General features: G+C 45.8%; 1 protein-coding gene across 4 annotated transcripts in view; it reads right to left on the bottom strand.

Annotated features, from left to right (window-relative positions):
- CEP43 (centrosomal protein 43) overlaps positions 1-16,205 on the bottom strand; it is a 300,006-nt gene that overhangs the window by 158,418 nt on the left and 125,383 nt on the right. For all 4 annotated transcript variants that reach the window (XM_086926811.1, XM_086926812.1, XM_086926809.1 and 1 more), the window contains exon 6: positions 303-437. In XM_086926811.1, coding sequence (XP_086782937.1) covers positions 303-437 — 135 coding nt within the window. The remainder of the gene's footprint in view (positions 1-302; positions 438-16,205) is intronic.

Here is a 16,205-nt window from a genome sequence, read left to right as displayed (position 1 = left end):
TGCAAAACATACTCAAAATGACTGCCTGGTAAAAAAAATACATTTATATACAACATTGCTCTATGTTGATATTTTATGAAATATTGTTTTTCTTTTTTAAAACTACTTACAGAGTTAAAGAGTTATGGGCAGTAGCATTTTAATGTATTTGTAATTGTTAGATAAATGTTCAAAAGTATTAAAAACAAATGTGAAACATACAGTTAATGCAGCAATAATGAAAATGTTAAACTAGACATGTGTAAGCCTGTGACGCATGTGTAAGCCTGTGACGTGCCAAGTAGTACTGTAACCAATCCTACTTCGACTCTGGATCCTTTGTCCTTCTGGCAACATCGCTTCACCAATTCCAAGAGCAAAGGAGCACCTTTAGCAGCTTCCCCTTCCGCAATTCCTAAATCTCGGGCTAAGTTTTGACGATCTTGTGTGCCGTTCAACTAAAGAAAGAAAGAAATTGTACAATTGAGAAAAACTGACGCTGAACATGTTGAAGCATGATGAATCTGCAAACATTCCACAGCCTGAAAACGTATAAACCTTGTGTGTTAAATTAGCAGTAACAGGAAAGGTAACAACCACTTCCTTTACTGAGTGCAGGCAATCAAAAAAAGAAGAAAACAGCACAGAGGTATGTATTAACCTATTTATTGAGCATGCAAGAGTCCTGTGACCAAAAAGCCCGCCCCTGAAGTTACGTATTTTCCAAACCCTCTTCTATTTACTCCACAGATGGAGGCAAACCATACAACAGAATAGGTCGGGCTGGTTAATGTCATCTTGAGTTGGATCTAAATTTCCAAAAGTAGTCAAACAATAGATACATACACACACACACGTATATGCATACATAAGCACATGGAACAGAAACTACATAACAGTGCTATATACTCACTTAACTACCCACACAAAGAAACAAACATTTCACACTTAATTGCAATGAATCCTAACAAATTTGAAGACAATGGTTTGTTCAGCAGACTAGCTAGAAACAAATTCGGCAAGATTGAAAAATCTGAGACATGGGCTCAATAAAGGATACTTAGCAGCACAAAGCAAATGTATTTATGAGTATGGAAGTTAGTACTATAGGAGTTCTCGAACATACTCTCACATGACTTTGTGAATTGGCTTCAAAGTGTTCAACTCCCAGTTAAACAAAGTGCAAATATGGTACAGTAGATTCCATTTGTACTAACTATATATGAATAGTTCCTGAATATTCCCATTTTAGATACTTTGGAGCCAATCAACAAAAGTATGTAAGAGAGTGTGTAAAAATGTACTCACGTTTACATACTCTAATGTGCCTTAGTGAATCAGCTCGATTAATGCCCAGCTCTGGGAATAACCCAATCTGTGAGTAGTAGAGACTTCACTAGGATTTGAATAGATGTGGTAGATTTCAGGTACTGAGAGCCTGATTTATATTATGGTGGGAGGCCTATTTCTCCATCAGGGAGACTTAGTAGATTTCTCTGTTGCCCTGATGGAGGTGCTGCTTGCCAAACTGAGTAATAACAATTTGTCTAAAGCTTTGGCAGAAACTGCCATTAGGGCTGTTCCTGGCAATGCTTTTTAACGTTTGGTGCATGGCTCTGCAAACATGATGGAGCCATGGAGAGCGTGGTCTAGCAAAATCGCCAATAGGACGTACGTCCCAGAGCTCCCAGCTGCCCTAAGACAAAATCCTTCTATATCTTGATTCCTGGCCACGAGTTCCGCACGAAACCCCTTGTAGGTACCCCCCTGTAGTGACCGGGTTTTTGGTTCTATTTCTGAGTGATGGTGACTTTAAGCTTGCTACCATACTAGATCCCTATTCTTAGCTTGTTTTGGTCCTTTTCAGGCCTCTTTTCAGACCTAGAAGCATAAACTAGAGGATAGCCGCTTTATATGATGATAGATCCCTTATTCCTGACTCTAATCCATCTATTGCCTATTGGCTTTGACATAATTATGTGTCTTTTCATCATTCTACCTATAGTGGAGGGTGGATCCTGTAGTTCTGACTTTATATTACCTATTGGTAGGGTTTGTGTATAGAGCTAAGTGTCTATTTCATCCTTTTCGGGCCTACAAGGCCCAGAACCAGAGAGACTCCATTTTGCTTTCTGCCTCTGCAGACTGAGATGCATGTAGGTCAAGTGTGATGTTTTAGTTATGAGGTGTTGTTCGCTCTTTGCAAACTGGAGAGAACCGGCTGGAGCTGAATCTTATCAGGAAATGTCCCTGGGCTCAAGTCTCTAGACGAAACAAGCAGTTGATCACTGTGAGGGCGTCTGGAGCAAGGAGCCTGGTACATGGATTTGGTGGGAGGGGGCTACTGGCTGGAACTTTCCACTAAGGGAGAGCATTCCATATTAGCGAAGTGCAGAAGAGGCAGAGTGTTCAGTTGGTTTTTGGAATGGTAGAGTTCAGATGGTTGCTGGAGAGAGCAGTCAGATGATATTTGGAACTGAAGAGAGCAGTCAGAAGCAGTTGTGGGCAGAAGCAGTTACTTGTCAGAAGGAGTTGTGATCAGTTGGAGCAGGCAGTTAACAGCTGGAGTTTGGTGTGATACCTTTTGGAAGAGACTGAAGTTATATCATTGATTAGTCTGTGGGAGCAGCTGGAGTGAGTTAGACATTGGAGCTGGAACAATCAGACAGAGTGAAGAAGCTAGTGGAGCGAACGGTTATCAGAGCGGCAGAAACTATATCATTAGACTGAAGTTGGAAGGTGAAGACAGTTCGTGGGAGAGAGGAATCCAGTGCAGAGTGATCGGCGCAGATGTGTGTCCAAGAGTGCAGGGGAGAATCTGAGATGAGCCAAGGCACAGACGAGGGAGGAACCCAGATGACAGCTAGAACAAGACTTCATAATAATCAGGTGATATCTGTCCTGTTAGGTTAGTGCCCATATATAGATATATATACATACATTAATCTTGTCCTTTATTTCCTAGGCTATATTCCCTACTGTATTGTTACACTGATTAATCCCTTTTCTTTCAGCGGTGTGCAGTCTGTTATAATCCATTTCCCTTTTTAGCTATTTACAGTTCAGCTACATGTGGAAGTGTTAGTAATAAAGCTTTCTTGTTTTCCATTATAATAAAGAGACCCCGCAGATCTGTGTATGTGTCTAATCCCCTTTACTTTTCAGGCTATGTCTAGATTGCTAGTTATTGTGATGTTATAATTTGCTATTGTGTAATAAAGAGACCCCAGTTCTTAGTGAACCATTGTGTAACTGATATTTATAGGATAAAGTTAACCTTTCTTCTAGTCAGATGCTGTTTTGTGGACGATGCGTTTCCCGTCCGGGTAAGTGGTAACTGAGCAAGGGAGCAGGGAGCACTTATATCAGAGAATAACCTTTGCATATAGTAATTACATTTGGTTGTTATCTTCTAGGACAGAGCTAACCCTTCTTTTTACCCAAATGCTGACAGGAGAAGGATGTGACATTCCCTTCCCTGCAGATAATTGAGCATGGAAGATTGTGTGTAGATCAGGTCGGGAGATAACCTTTAAATGCTATAATTTGGCCATTCTTGTGTGAGAGGATTGAACTGTCTATCTACCACATAAAATATAACAATTGTGTATGAGACATCCCCAGTAGATATTAGATACATATAGAGAAACTTCCCAACAGAGAGAGAGAGAGCTAAAGGTATTCATAGGACAGAGATTGCCGCTAGAGAGAGTGGCATTAGTGAGAGCATTGATTATGGTCAATGTGTATACCCACAGGATTGTGGCTTGTGTGAGAGAGTGAGGGCATTGATTGTGATCAATGTGTATACCCACAGGATAGTGGCTTGAGTGAGCACTGATTGTGGTCAGTGTGTAATGGTAAGTAATCGGAACTGCCCCCTTCATTATGAGTAGGAGGGTAGCCTAGTCTGGGCCTGAGTTGCCGCGAGACTATAAGGTATGAGTGTGGTGTGGAATATGGAATTCCTTAGTAAATCAGTGAGTATTTCTAGTAATCCTATAGATTTAGTGGTGTTTTTGATGATATGAGCTTGTATATTGCTAATTCCCCATCCTCAGGTAGGTACCCAGGTGCCTTGGTAAGTAGGTCCTGAGGAGGGAGGAGGTAACGTTTCGGCTGGGTTGGTGGTGTCTTGGTGAGCTGATTCTATCTGGTCCGAAAATCCGGTCGTTACACCCCCACATGCCTGCTATGGGGCGACTGGGGAACGACTGAGCCCCATTTCCAGCAAATACCTTACGTTGCCTGAGGCGTGGATGGGGCCTAGTAGAAAGTAGAGTCTGCAACACCATTGGCGGAGCAGCTGAGAGAGCAGGCGTCTGTAGTCCATGACCCCACGTCGTTGCGGCCACCACCATGATCGACGGGAACCTCTTGGGGGCGATCTGTTGGGGTATTATGGTGGAGAGCGGCATGAACCCCACAAGTCATCCACTGCACTTGGGCCTTGTGGGTGGCAGCCGCAGACTCGCTGGCTGAGCCCCAGAGGTTGGAGGAGTGTGAGGGAACTCCACAAGGACTGCACGCCAGCGTGTAATGTGAGCGGTTCACTCTGCGAGACCCATCGATAAGGTCACCTGGCCTTTCCAATCATGCCTCTCGTTGGGCCAGGGGTATCAGCTCACTCTTGGGTCGTGTGCGGCCTAGATGATCCAGTTGACAGTGCTATGGAAGAGGCAGCTAACAGAGACATGTCCCAGCGTAAGGTGGCGTGGCCCCACAAGGCCCTGAGCATCAGAAAAAGACGCTTCAAAGGCCCTGAACCCACAAGATGCCAAAGTTCCTAGAGCCCTAGCTCCTGTGGCGAGTTCCACGCAAAGTATTCACTGCCTCAGACCATTGTATTGCCGCAGGGAGGCCTGCCACCTTGAGCTACAGACATGGGCAGGGCCCTGTGCTCCAACTGACTTACGAAGAGGTAGTGGATGGGGGAAGTAGTAAGACGGCTACCTCGCCACCCCCCTTGCTGCAAATATTGGCAAGGAGACATACCAGTAAGCTGATGGACTTCTCTCTGCCACTGCAAGCATGTGAGATCAGCAAGTTACTGTTTGCATGTCATTGAGCCTGACAAGATAACTCCCAACTACGCCTGAATTCAGTTGAGTTAAAAGAGAATAACCAGAAGGCATTGGGCAACTGTAGTGACAGAGGCAGCCCCCCTATGTTTGCAGTACTGAGCTAAGAAACCTCCCTCCGCTGAAGAAAGTGTCTTAATCCCCATTGACTAACATAAAATCATGGGCAAAGATAGAGTACCACACTAGCATTCCACCAATACCATTATGCAATATGCTACCCGCGGCAAATGCCACAGAGACTCACAAGGCAGGGAGTTTGCTGTAGAGAGCCAGCCAGATGGGAGTACAGAGCAGTCACAAGTAGACCTTCTGGCAGCTATCCATGGCTCCCTCACAGTGCTAGAAAGTTAGAGGGTATATCCAACGATGTAAACCTCCTGCGAGTGGACCCGAGAAAGGTAGCAGACAAAGTTGAGACCGCTGAGACAAACAATACAGAGTTACAGGGAAAAAATCACTGCCCTAAAACTGCAAATGACCCAGATGACAACTGCAACCGCAGAATTGAAGCGTCGCATAGGGGATGCGGAAGGTCGCTCCCGTCGGATTAACATCTGTGAGCTGGGATTTCCAGAGAAAGTAGAGGGCTCAACGGGGGAACAATTCCCAGAAAACAGGAGGCACAGAACTAAAACCACCAGCACTATCCCAATATTTTGTCGTGTAGAGTGCTCGTAGAGGCCTAGTTCCGCCACTGCCATCAGGTGCTCCTCTCAGGGCCTTCAGTGGCAAAATTCGCAATTTCAGGGATAGAAACTGTATTTTACGTGCAGCTCAGGAACAACATGTCCTGCAGTTTGGTAACAGCTGCATAGCTATCCAGACTACACAAAGCAGGTGAATGAGATGTGCAAATCCTTCCACACCACTAAACAAAAACTGAGAGCACTACACCTGCAATATATGTTGCTATACCTGGCGCAGCTAAAGGTACTGTTCCAAGGAAAGGTACATTTTTGGGATCACTCGGAGGAAGTCTGGAAGTGGTTGGACATGGGAGATGTAATAACAGCTCCAAAACCAGACACCTAGATGCAAATGGACTGGGGGTTATCGTTCCATAGGAGGAACACAACGTGTTTGCTGCTCTCCCCCAGAGAACTCCAATACAGAGCCACTAGGCCCTCACAGAGTAATGATAAAGGATGATGGAACTATGCAACTTCAGCACACAGCAAAACACTCACCAGTAGCACACCTGGCCGCTGGATCCTGGAACATTAGAAGAATCAGTAATCACTCAGCTAGATTGTGAGCCAGACACCATGGCTGAGAGAGCCCTGCAAGTTGAAGAGTTGTGAGAACTTTGCCATTTGCTTAATTGACTCCTGGGAGCGGGGCCAACATTCTCAGAGACATGGGGCGTCAATCTGCATGGGAGACTCTGGTATGTATCCTAGTCCAGGCCATATGGAGGGGGGCAGTAAAACTGGCAAGCATTGCCTCAGCAAAAACATTGAACCAATAATATTGTACCATAATTGGAGTGTGGGGTAAAGGTACAATTGGAATTACGGGCCAGGAATTCGTACGTCGACTAAAATGGACAATCCCAGTTGGACGTATTGGGATGCTGTGCAGGTCCTGGCACATGCAGTGGGTGGGCGTAGATAGGCAGACAGTTGAGCCATGTGTGTGTGTGTCTGTGGGTGGAGAGGGATCTTAGTGTTTCTGTTTCAGTTGTTTAATTAAGAGTTTTGTTGCACAGCAGTCTAGGAATCTACTGTAATACAAGAGATGGGTGGCGATATCACAACTGATTGCCATGGACAATGCGAGGTAACTATAGGTTCCTGACATGGAACATCAGGGGACTGGGTTCCTATAAGAAACTTTACAGCGTGCTCTCATTCCTAATAAGACAAAATTAGTGCACCTGCATTAAACACACTTAAACAAAGCAGGGGCGGCCAGAATGGCAAAATAGTGGCAGGGCCAGACAGATCATTCCTCATACTCTACTTATGTCAGAGGCACCCTGATATGGGTGACACCAGAGTTGCCTTTCTCCTTGACTTACAACATTTATGCCCCTAATATCGATAACCAAACCTTTTTCTTGACCATGCAAGATCTGGCAATGCAGGAGGTGGAGGCTCCCGCTGCTATAGCTGGGAGACTTTAAGTGTGTCCTGGAATGGAGACCGAGACGGGGTACCTCCCATAGCAAACACAAAGCCCCTCATGCCAGCAGCACTTAAGGAAGTCATGCATAACCTGAGATTAATTGATGTACGAAGATGGAGAAACCCAACGCAAAAAGCTTAGACATCATTCTACAACACACAAAACGTTCAGCAGATTAGATAGAATACTTAGTGCAGGCCATAGGAGGTTGGAAGATATGGATGTAAAACATATGGACCACTCCCCTGTCTGTTGTGAAATGCGATGGGGCAGCTCCCAATACCTACTGCAAGATTAACTCGAGGCACGGGACACAGGGGTAATCTCACAAACCATGCGGGAGGAACATTTTGTGCAAATTACTGGCGAATCCGCTGTCCCCTCCCATGACACTGTTGGTTCACCACGAACAGTGCGGTTTTATCCCAGGCCAACACACGGGTATGAATTTGATAAGACTTGCACATGTGCCCCTGGAGATGCAGGGTCATGGTGGTGGGATGGCACTGGTCTCCATTGACCTAAAAAAAGCATTTGATACAGTTGACTGGGGCTACTTGTTGGAGATTTCACTGGTGGTAGGGTTTGGACTACAATGTTGAGGATTGGATTAGATTGCTATACAAGGGCTCTGTCGCCAGGGTGTGCGTGGGACAGACTTGCTCAGAGATGTGGACATTGGGCCGTGGAACACAGCAGAGTGCCTGCTCTCCCCACTCCTGTTCAACCTGGCGATAGAGCCCCTGCAGCGCAACAACAACTGCAAGCCTGCATTATACATCTGGGAGACGTACACCATATTATCTCATTGCTTGCAGAGGCTGCTTTATTTTATGTCGCTTCACCTTGTATCGCAATGCAAATGCTCATGCATCTACTGGATGAATTCCTAGAGGTATCAGGGCTCCGAGCTAACCAGATTAAATATTTGATCTCCCTCTGGCCTCCCTGATTGGCACTGCGGTCTAACATCTTCCCACTCTAGAGTTGCACTAGGAACTGGTTTCGGTTCGATACCTGGGAATCCATGTAGCCCTTACGAGAGCACAACAATTGCAGGTTAATATGGGTAGAGTGCTTGCTGCTCCCAAATATTCAGTGACTTTCTGGAATACGCTCCCCTTGTCCCTGATGGGCAAGGGTAGCCATCTCAAAGATGGTACTCTTACCCAGATGTCTGTACATGCTTCAGAACTTGTTGTTCCCACTCCCAGCACGAGTATTTCCACAGCTGGACTTGATCCATATCTCACTATGATGGGCCGGTGGGCGTAGCATACTAGTGTTTGCTACATTTACCAGCCCATATGCTGCAGGCGGGTTAGAGGTCCCATGTGTGGACCTATATTATGCCACCCAACTGCAACACCCAGCATGATGGCTGGATGCAGTGCCTGGATGGGAGACTTGGCTCTTGGCATGAATAGTAGACGCTGGTCGTCTACCAGAATTGCTAACGGAGGGGGCAGGTACACAGAGAGACGCTCCATATATAGTGCGACAGACAGCCAGGGTGCAGCAACAGTTTGTAGCTGCAGTAGTCAAGCGAGCATCGTTCCAGAGGGAACTTCCTGTTTGGATATTGAAACCAGCCAGGCAATTGGCGATCAATATGTCCTTTCAGGCATGGAAAGAGGGGGGCTGTAAACAACTGGGGGGGGGGGGGGGGGGGGTGTACCCAGAGGAGACCTTCATTTAATTCAAAAATCCCCAAAAAGAGTTTGGATTAGGCCAGGGGCAATTCTAACAACATGCAGGTCTAGCACAAACAGCTATGCACAACTGGCTAGGCTATCCAGCGGCCCTACAACCTTCTCATACCCATGAGATACTACTGGCCCACCATAGATCGCCTGAACATGCACATTTGCAGAGCTATGCGGTCAGATAAGGTAGAAACCTCACAAGGAGCTCATTTAGAAGGAATTTTGACCTTGGGAGGTACAGACTGGCAAACGGTATGCGAACTGACATGAACAGTCTCTAGTAATGTCCGCTTCAGGCGGATATATTAGAATTATTCGCAAAGAACCTACTTAACACCTAAAGATCTTCATCGCATAGCTGAATCCCGACCAGAAACATGCTCTCGTTGTAATACTAGGGGGGGAGGACTTTTTCACTTGGCCTGGCGCGGCGACGAAGTGTACAGCTCTAAGCAACTAGAAGTGGAAGAAATGGTATGTGCCAACCAGCTACTCATATTGTTGACACCTCAATGTTGTTTAATATGCTTTTTTAAATGCCAGAAAGGACGTAAACTGACTTATAAATTTGGTCAACGGGCCATGTTGTAGCACAGAGTAGGACTGCAATCACATGGATGTTACAACAAGCCCCGACAATAGTACTCTGGCATAGAGATGTGGCCGAGTGGGACCTAGTCGGGGAAGTACACTTACGACTTAGTATAGGGATGACAAACTTGAGGACGCACTAAACACCTGGCGGGCCCTTAAAGATACACTTTTAGATCCGGATTCTAGGGCGATAACAGACTCAGGCACAAGCACTAACTCCGGGGACTTAGAACACCAAGATGTCGAGAAAAGGGAGGGTAGTAATCCACAAAGATGTAATGAGGTTTCTTTACCGCCAAGGAAGGGGGACCCTTTGTCCGTCTCCTGGAGAATAGGGAAATAGATCTGTGAGCATCAGATTATTCAATGACCATCTCATGTGCAGGCTTATCATTATGCTATACTTATACATGAAATGACTGCCTTGTTGTATGTTGATAAAACAAAAAAATTACGATTTTAAAAAACCCAGAAAAAGTTTTTCCCGTAGGGAGATTTTTGTTTTACAAATAAAAAATTAAAAAAAGAGAAAGCTTCCCCTCACCATAGATTACTCTCCCATGACGATGAGAGCATTTAGAGGTTTTCATTGCCCGTTAACGCCAGTGTTTTCCTGGCGGTGACAGGAAGTGAAAATTGACCTCTAATTTCACCAAGCAAAATCAAGTGGGCAGAATGAGAGGTCTGCCTACTACATCGGAGGAGTTTGATCATGGGGGTGATAGAATAGTCTCCGCTGTGATTAAACTTAAGGTCTACTCGCATATAAATATGACGAGCGGGCCACATTCTTGTGAAGGAATAGCCATACCGCCAAGATATAAATCAGTGCCAGAGTCTTTACTAACTCTACTAAATAGGAACACACTAGGCTTGCTTGTGGTCTACTTGCCATGTTCATCCTCCATCAAAACATTGTGGATGTTCTGTCTGCTGTATGAAAAGTACAAAATAATTAAAGCACTGGACATAGCAGTGGCTGAGACATAACGCCACATTGTCACATAGTATCCAATACCCAAAATCTTAAAGTCCTTAACAGTTTTGGAAGTGCTCTTTATGGAACTTAGGACAGTCTCTCTAGCATGTTTATTAATTGTTGTAAAAGTAGACATGTTGATAGAATCCAAAGAATCTGGGCCACTCAGCATACTCAGACACCCCCAACTTACACCCACACAATGGAAGGAATTGAATTTAGCTCAGTGAGTGCACTAAATGTACATAAAAGATGCATCATCCTGAGCCTCAGGTGGCTGCCACGATGAGGCGGTGGTAAAGATTCACTTGGCACGTATACAGCCTTAGCCAAGACTTGGAGCAAGACTGGTAGCAAAAGCGTAGTCAAAGTTTCTTTTCATTGAGATGTTGTGACGCTTGTCGAGGCATGTATTCATGTCGGACATAATCTGTGTAAAGGTTTGCAGGTGGTGTATTTGCAAGCAAATGGGCTGATGACTGGGTGAGTGGTGGTGTAACTGGAGTTCCAGTCCTGTAGCATATGAATGTGATGGGCCCTTGATCCCTACAGCATGTTGATGTGAGTGCTGTACTGGGCCAGTGGCTGGTGGTATGAATGCCATTGTGTGCACGGTTCTTTTTCACGCCTTCCACGCACCAAAGTGTATACTGCCTTCTTGAGCTTTACGGCTCTTCTTTAGTAGTTATAGGTTTGATATTTTGACACTGTAATTAGGATTTTCTCGTTAACCCGGGCACTACTGGAGGTGTTAAAAACCAACCTGTATGAGATTGTACTTTAAGTAGTGGATGGCCTTTGAGCAAACCTAGACATGTCTTAAACGAATATGCTACTTACCAGTATGCATCTGTTCTTGGCATGTAGTGCTGCTGACATTCATATCTGTGCATAGATCGCCGCCTAGTGTTGGGTCCGGGTGATTGCACATTGTTGTCCTGGAAGAGTCTTCCAAGTATCACGAGATAGGTGGCTCCTCCCCTGGACTACAGTGCCCATGGGCATCCTCTCCATCCTCAGATTGTTTTTCGCCATTGTGGCAGAGATGGAGTGTAATACAGTGAGTGATGTCCATGCTAGATAGTAATTCTGAATGCTACAGCTGCTACAGGCGCTGGGGAGGAGGGTGGGCGATATGAATGTCAGCAGCCCTACATGCCAAGAACAGATGCATACTGGTAAGTAGCATATTCGGTTTGAGGCATGTGGGCTGCTGAATTCATATCTGTGCGATTACATAGCAGTCCCCCCTGTTAGCGGCGGCTCCCCGTGCCAGCTGCAGCAGTCTGAAAAAGAGTTTTGAGAACAGCCTGTCCTACAGCTGCCTGCTGTTTAGAATGCACATCTACGCAGTAGTGTTTCGTAAATGTATGTGTGGTGGACCAAGTGGCTGCCTTACAGATCTCTTCTAAAGAAATATTCCCCAGGAAAGCCATGGACGCTCCTAACTTACGTGTGGAGTGTGCTCGTGGTGGAATGGTTATTGTGCGTTTAGCCTAAGCATAGCAAATCTGTATACATTTAACGATCCACCTGGCTATCCCTGCTTTGGAAATGGGGTTGCCTTTGTGTTGAGGAGAAAAGGCAACGAAAAGCTGTTTTGTTTTTCTGAAATCCTTTGTTCGGTCTACATAGTACATTAGAGCCCTTTTGACATCTAACATGTGTAGGGATTTCTCTGCAAAGTTTTCCGGATTGGGAAAGAAAACTGGCAGATCTATGGTCTGGTTCATGTGGAACTGCGAAATCACTTTAGGCATAAATGTAGGGTTGGTACGTAGTACCACCCTATTTGCGTGGACCTGGATGAATGGCTCTTGGATGGTTAGTGCCTGGAGTTCACTAACTCTCCTCAGTGAGGTAATGGCCACTAGGAAAGCAATTTTCCAAGTCAGAAATTGAATCTCACAAGAGTGTAGAGGTTCAAAAGGTGGTCCCATTAATCTGGTGAGGACCACATTCAGGTTCCAGACTGGTGACGGTGGGTGTCTGGGAGGGATCACTCTTTTAAGTCCCTCCAGAAAAGCTTTAATGGCAGGCACTCTGAATAAGGAGAGGTGGTGCCTGTTCTGAAGATAGGCTGCTATGGCGGAAAAATGTATGCGAATGGAACTGTACGCTAGATTACATCTGTATAAATGCAACAAATAACAGATGATGTTTTGAATAGATGCATCCAGTGGGTTAATGTCATTGTTGGTACAATATATGACAAACCTTTTCCATTTAGCTGCATAGCATGCTCTGGTTGTGGGCCGTCTTGCCTCCTTGATGATATTCATACATTCGGCGGCAAGTTGAGTAAGCCAAATTATAGGACTTCAGGAGCCAGATCGCCAGGTTGAGCTGTTGCGGATCTGGATGCTGAATGTCTCCATGGCTCTGCGTCAAAAGCCTGGGTGTGAGGCGTAGCCGTTGATATGGTACCACGGATAGTTCCAGAAACGTGGTGTACCATGGTTGGCGTGCCCACATTGGAGCAACCAGGATGAGGATCATCGGGTGTTGCCGTAGTTTGCGTGCCACCAGAGGTATCAAAGGTGCTGGGGGAAAAGCGTACGCAAATTTGCCTGACCAGTTCATCCATATCGCATTGCCCTGCGACTGTGGGTGTGGGAACCTGCTTGCGAAGCTTTGGCATTTTGCATTTTCCCTTGTGGCGAACAGGTCTATCTGTGGATGACCCCATTGCTGGAAGTACGGTTGGAGTACTGATGGATGTATCTCCCACTAGTGCATCTGGTGGCTGTGTCTGCTGAGCAGGAGCGCCATCTGGTTGTCTTTGCCCGGGAGGTGTTCCGCCATGAGGAAGATGTTCCTCTGAATAGCCAACTTCCACATGCTCTGAGCCAGATGAGACAACTGTGGAGAGTGCGTTCCTCCCTGCTTCTGTATGTAGTACATGGCAGTCATGTTGTCCGTCCGGATCAAAACGACCTTGTTGCACAAGTGTACCTTGAAAGCTTTCATCGCCATGAAGATCGCCATCAGTTCCAGAAGGTTGATGTGCATCTTCTTTTGCTGTGCTGTCCATAGTCCCTGCACTGTGTAGTGGAGTACATGAGCTCCCCATCCCTGGAGAGACGCGTCCGCCGTCAGTACAATTTGTGGAACAGGCTCTTGGAACGGTCGGCCCTTGCAAAGGTTTCGTGGGTTCCACCAATGCAGAGAGTTGAATGCCCGACCGCTTACCAACACTAGGTCCTTTAACTGTCCTTGAGCCTGATTCCATTGACGTGCTAAGCACTCCTGAAGCGGACGCATATGTAGCCTCGCATGCGGGACTATGAAAATGCAGGAGGCCATCATGCCTATCAACTGCATGAACACTTTCGCTGGAAGCGAGCGTTGAGGTCTGAATTTTTGTATCAGCAATTGCATGCTGTTTATTCTCACTGAATTTGGCTGTGCTTTGGCTGCCAGAGTGTCTATCATCGCACCCAGGTACTGTCGCACGTGGGCGGGCTGAAGGTGTGACTTCGGGTAATTCAGTGAGAATCCCAGACTGTGAAGAAGATGAATGGTGTGGGACATGTGGCTGGCACACTTCTGGGCCGACTTTGCTTGAATAAGCCAGTCGTCCAGATACGGGTAGACATGTATGTGCGGTCTCCTGAGGTGTGCTGCTACTGTTGCAAGGCTCACAGCTTTGAATTGCACCCCTACGCTAGTGGACTCAGCAAAATCATTAGGAATCACCTTAGATAAGAACCTAGACATGAAAGCTCACATCAACTCAATGGCAAAAAATGCCCGCTTTCACTTGAACTACTTAAGGAAAGTGAAACCATTCATCTCATCAGCAGACCTCAAACTGGCAATACAATCATTATTTATTTATTTTATTTATTTTGAAAGTTTTATATAGCGCGGACAAGATCTTCGCAGATATCAGAGCGCTTTACAAAGAGTAGTACATGAGGGAGTATAGTCAGACAGATAAATCAATAGTTCAAACATTACAAATAGGTGGCTACAAAGCCAATCATGTGAGTAATAAGACAGCTAATACAAATAATCAAAGGGGTCAAACATGTAGTACAGATCGATGCAGAGTATTAACAGTGTTCGAGATAATAGTTCAAGTGTATTTAGCCATGAGGATAGCTTTTACTTCATTTTTAAAGAGTGTAGTGGAGGAGATAAGCCTGGTTTCAGGCGGGAGTGAGTTCCAGATCCTGGGCGCCATTCCTGAGAAGGAGCGCTTATATGTTTTTTCCTTCCAGAATCTTCGAGGTTTCAGCAGAAGATTGTTTGTGCCTCTAGTGTTTCTAGCTCCGCCAGAGATTGTCAGTTTCTGAACGAGGTATCCGGGTGAGTTTAGGTGTACCGCCTTGTGTGTCATGCAGGCGATTTTCAGATGGATTCTGGCTTCAAAAGGCAGCCAGTTCAGGGATTTCAAGTCAGGGGTAATATGGGAGTGCTTTTTTGACCCAGTGATGAGTCTCGCTGAAGCGTTTAGAGAAGCTCTTATGGGTGCGGTTGTAGTTAGTGGGAGTCCGCAGAGGGCGATGCTGCCGTATTCAATTCGAGGGATGACTAGTGCTTGTACTGCGGTTTGGAAGTCTTTGGCTGGGAGGAAGGGTTTAAGTTTCCTCTGAGTATTGATCTGGTAGTTCGCTCCCTTTGTTGCCTTGCTGATATGTTGCTGCATGTTGAGATTGGTGTCGAGTGTTATGCCTAAAGATTTTGCTGAGTTCACAATGGTGGGTTGGACATTGAGTGCGGTTAGGTGTTTAAGCCAAATTTGAGTGGTGGAGATCTTCGCTGGAGGTGAGATCAGAAGGAACTCTGTTTTCAGGGCATTGAGTTTGAGATGGTTATCAGCAAGCCAGGATTGGGTGCATCTGATCGTTGAGTTCAGGAGCAAGATGTCTTTGGGGGACTGTAATTTGAGATAGAGTTGGGTGTCATCGGCGTACATGCGAAAGTGTACATTGGATGCTTGTAGCAAGGTGGTGAGCGGTTCCATGACTAGGTTGAACAGAGTTGGGGATAGAGAGGATCCTTGGGGGACGCCTAGCGTTACGGGTATTGGCGAGGACATCAGGTTGTTGCTCTTGAATTTCTGCGACCTGTTGTGAAGAAAGGAAGTGAACCACTTGAGAACAGTTCCAGATAAACCCATTCTTGTGTTTAGTAGTTCTAGTAAATTCTCATGTTTAACGGTGTCGAATGCTGAAGAGAGATCAAGGAGGATGAGGAGGCAGGTGTTGTTTTGGTCTAGCATTTGAAGTGCGTCGTCAATTATGTGAGTCATAGCAGTTTCTGTGCTGTGCCCAGCTCGGAAGCCTGACTGGTGAGGGTTGAGGAGATCAAATTGTTCAATGTGTTTAGTCAATTGTAGTTGTGCGCATTTTTCCAGCAGTTTGGCGAGAGTGGGAATATTGGTAATGGGACGGTAATTGTTGAGATCAGAGGGGTCGGCTGTAGGTTTCTTTAGTAGTGGTGTGGCCTGACCAACTTTGAGGGAGTCAGGTATGCTTCCTTGTTGGAGAGAGCTGTTGATAATTTTAGTCCAGAGAGGGAGAAGCAAAGGGGTAAAGTCTTTTACTGCGTTAGCAGGAAGGGGGTCCGTGAGGTGATTGGATGGTTTCAGGGTGCTGAGCAGTTTGCCAATTTCTTCTTCTGAGTATGTGCCAAAGGTTGACCAAGTAGCATTGTTTTTTGGTTCAGTGGGTGCTGGGCACTGGGGTTTGGAGTAGAGGCTTGCGTCAATGAGGAGATCGCTCTTTA

Source organism: Lissotriton vulgaris, chromosome 6 (assembly GCF_964263255.1).
Source record: "Lissotriton vulgaris chromosome 6, aLisVul1.2, whole genome shotgun sequence".
In the NCBI taxonomy this organism is placed as follows: Eukaryota; Metazoa; Chordata; class Amphibia; order Caudata; family Salamandridae; genus Lissotriton; species Lissotriton vulgaris.
Note: the sequence above shows the minus strand (reverse complement) of the source record. Positions and strands in the feature narration are given on the sequence as shown.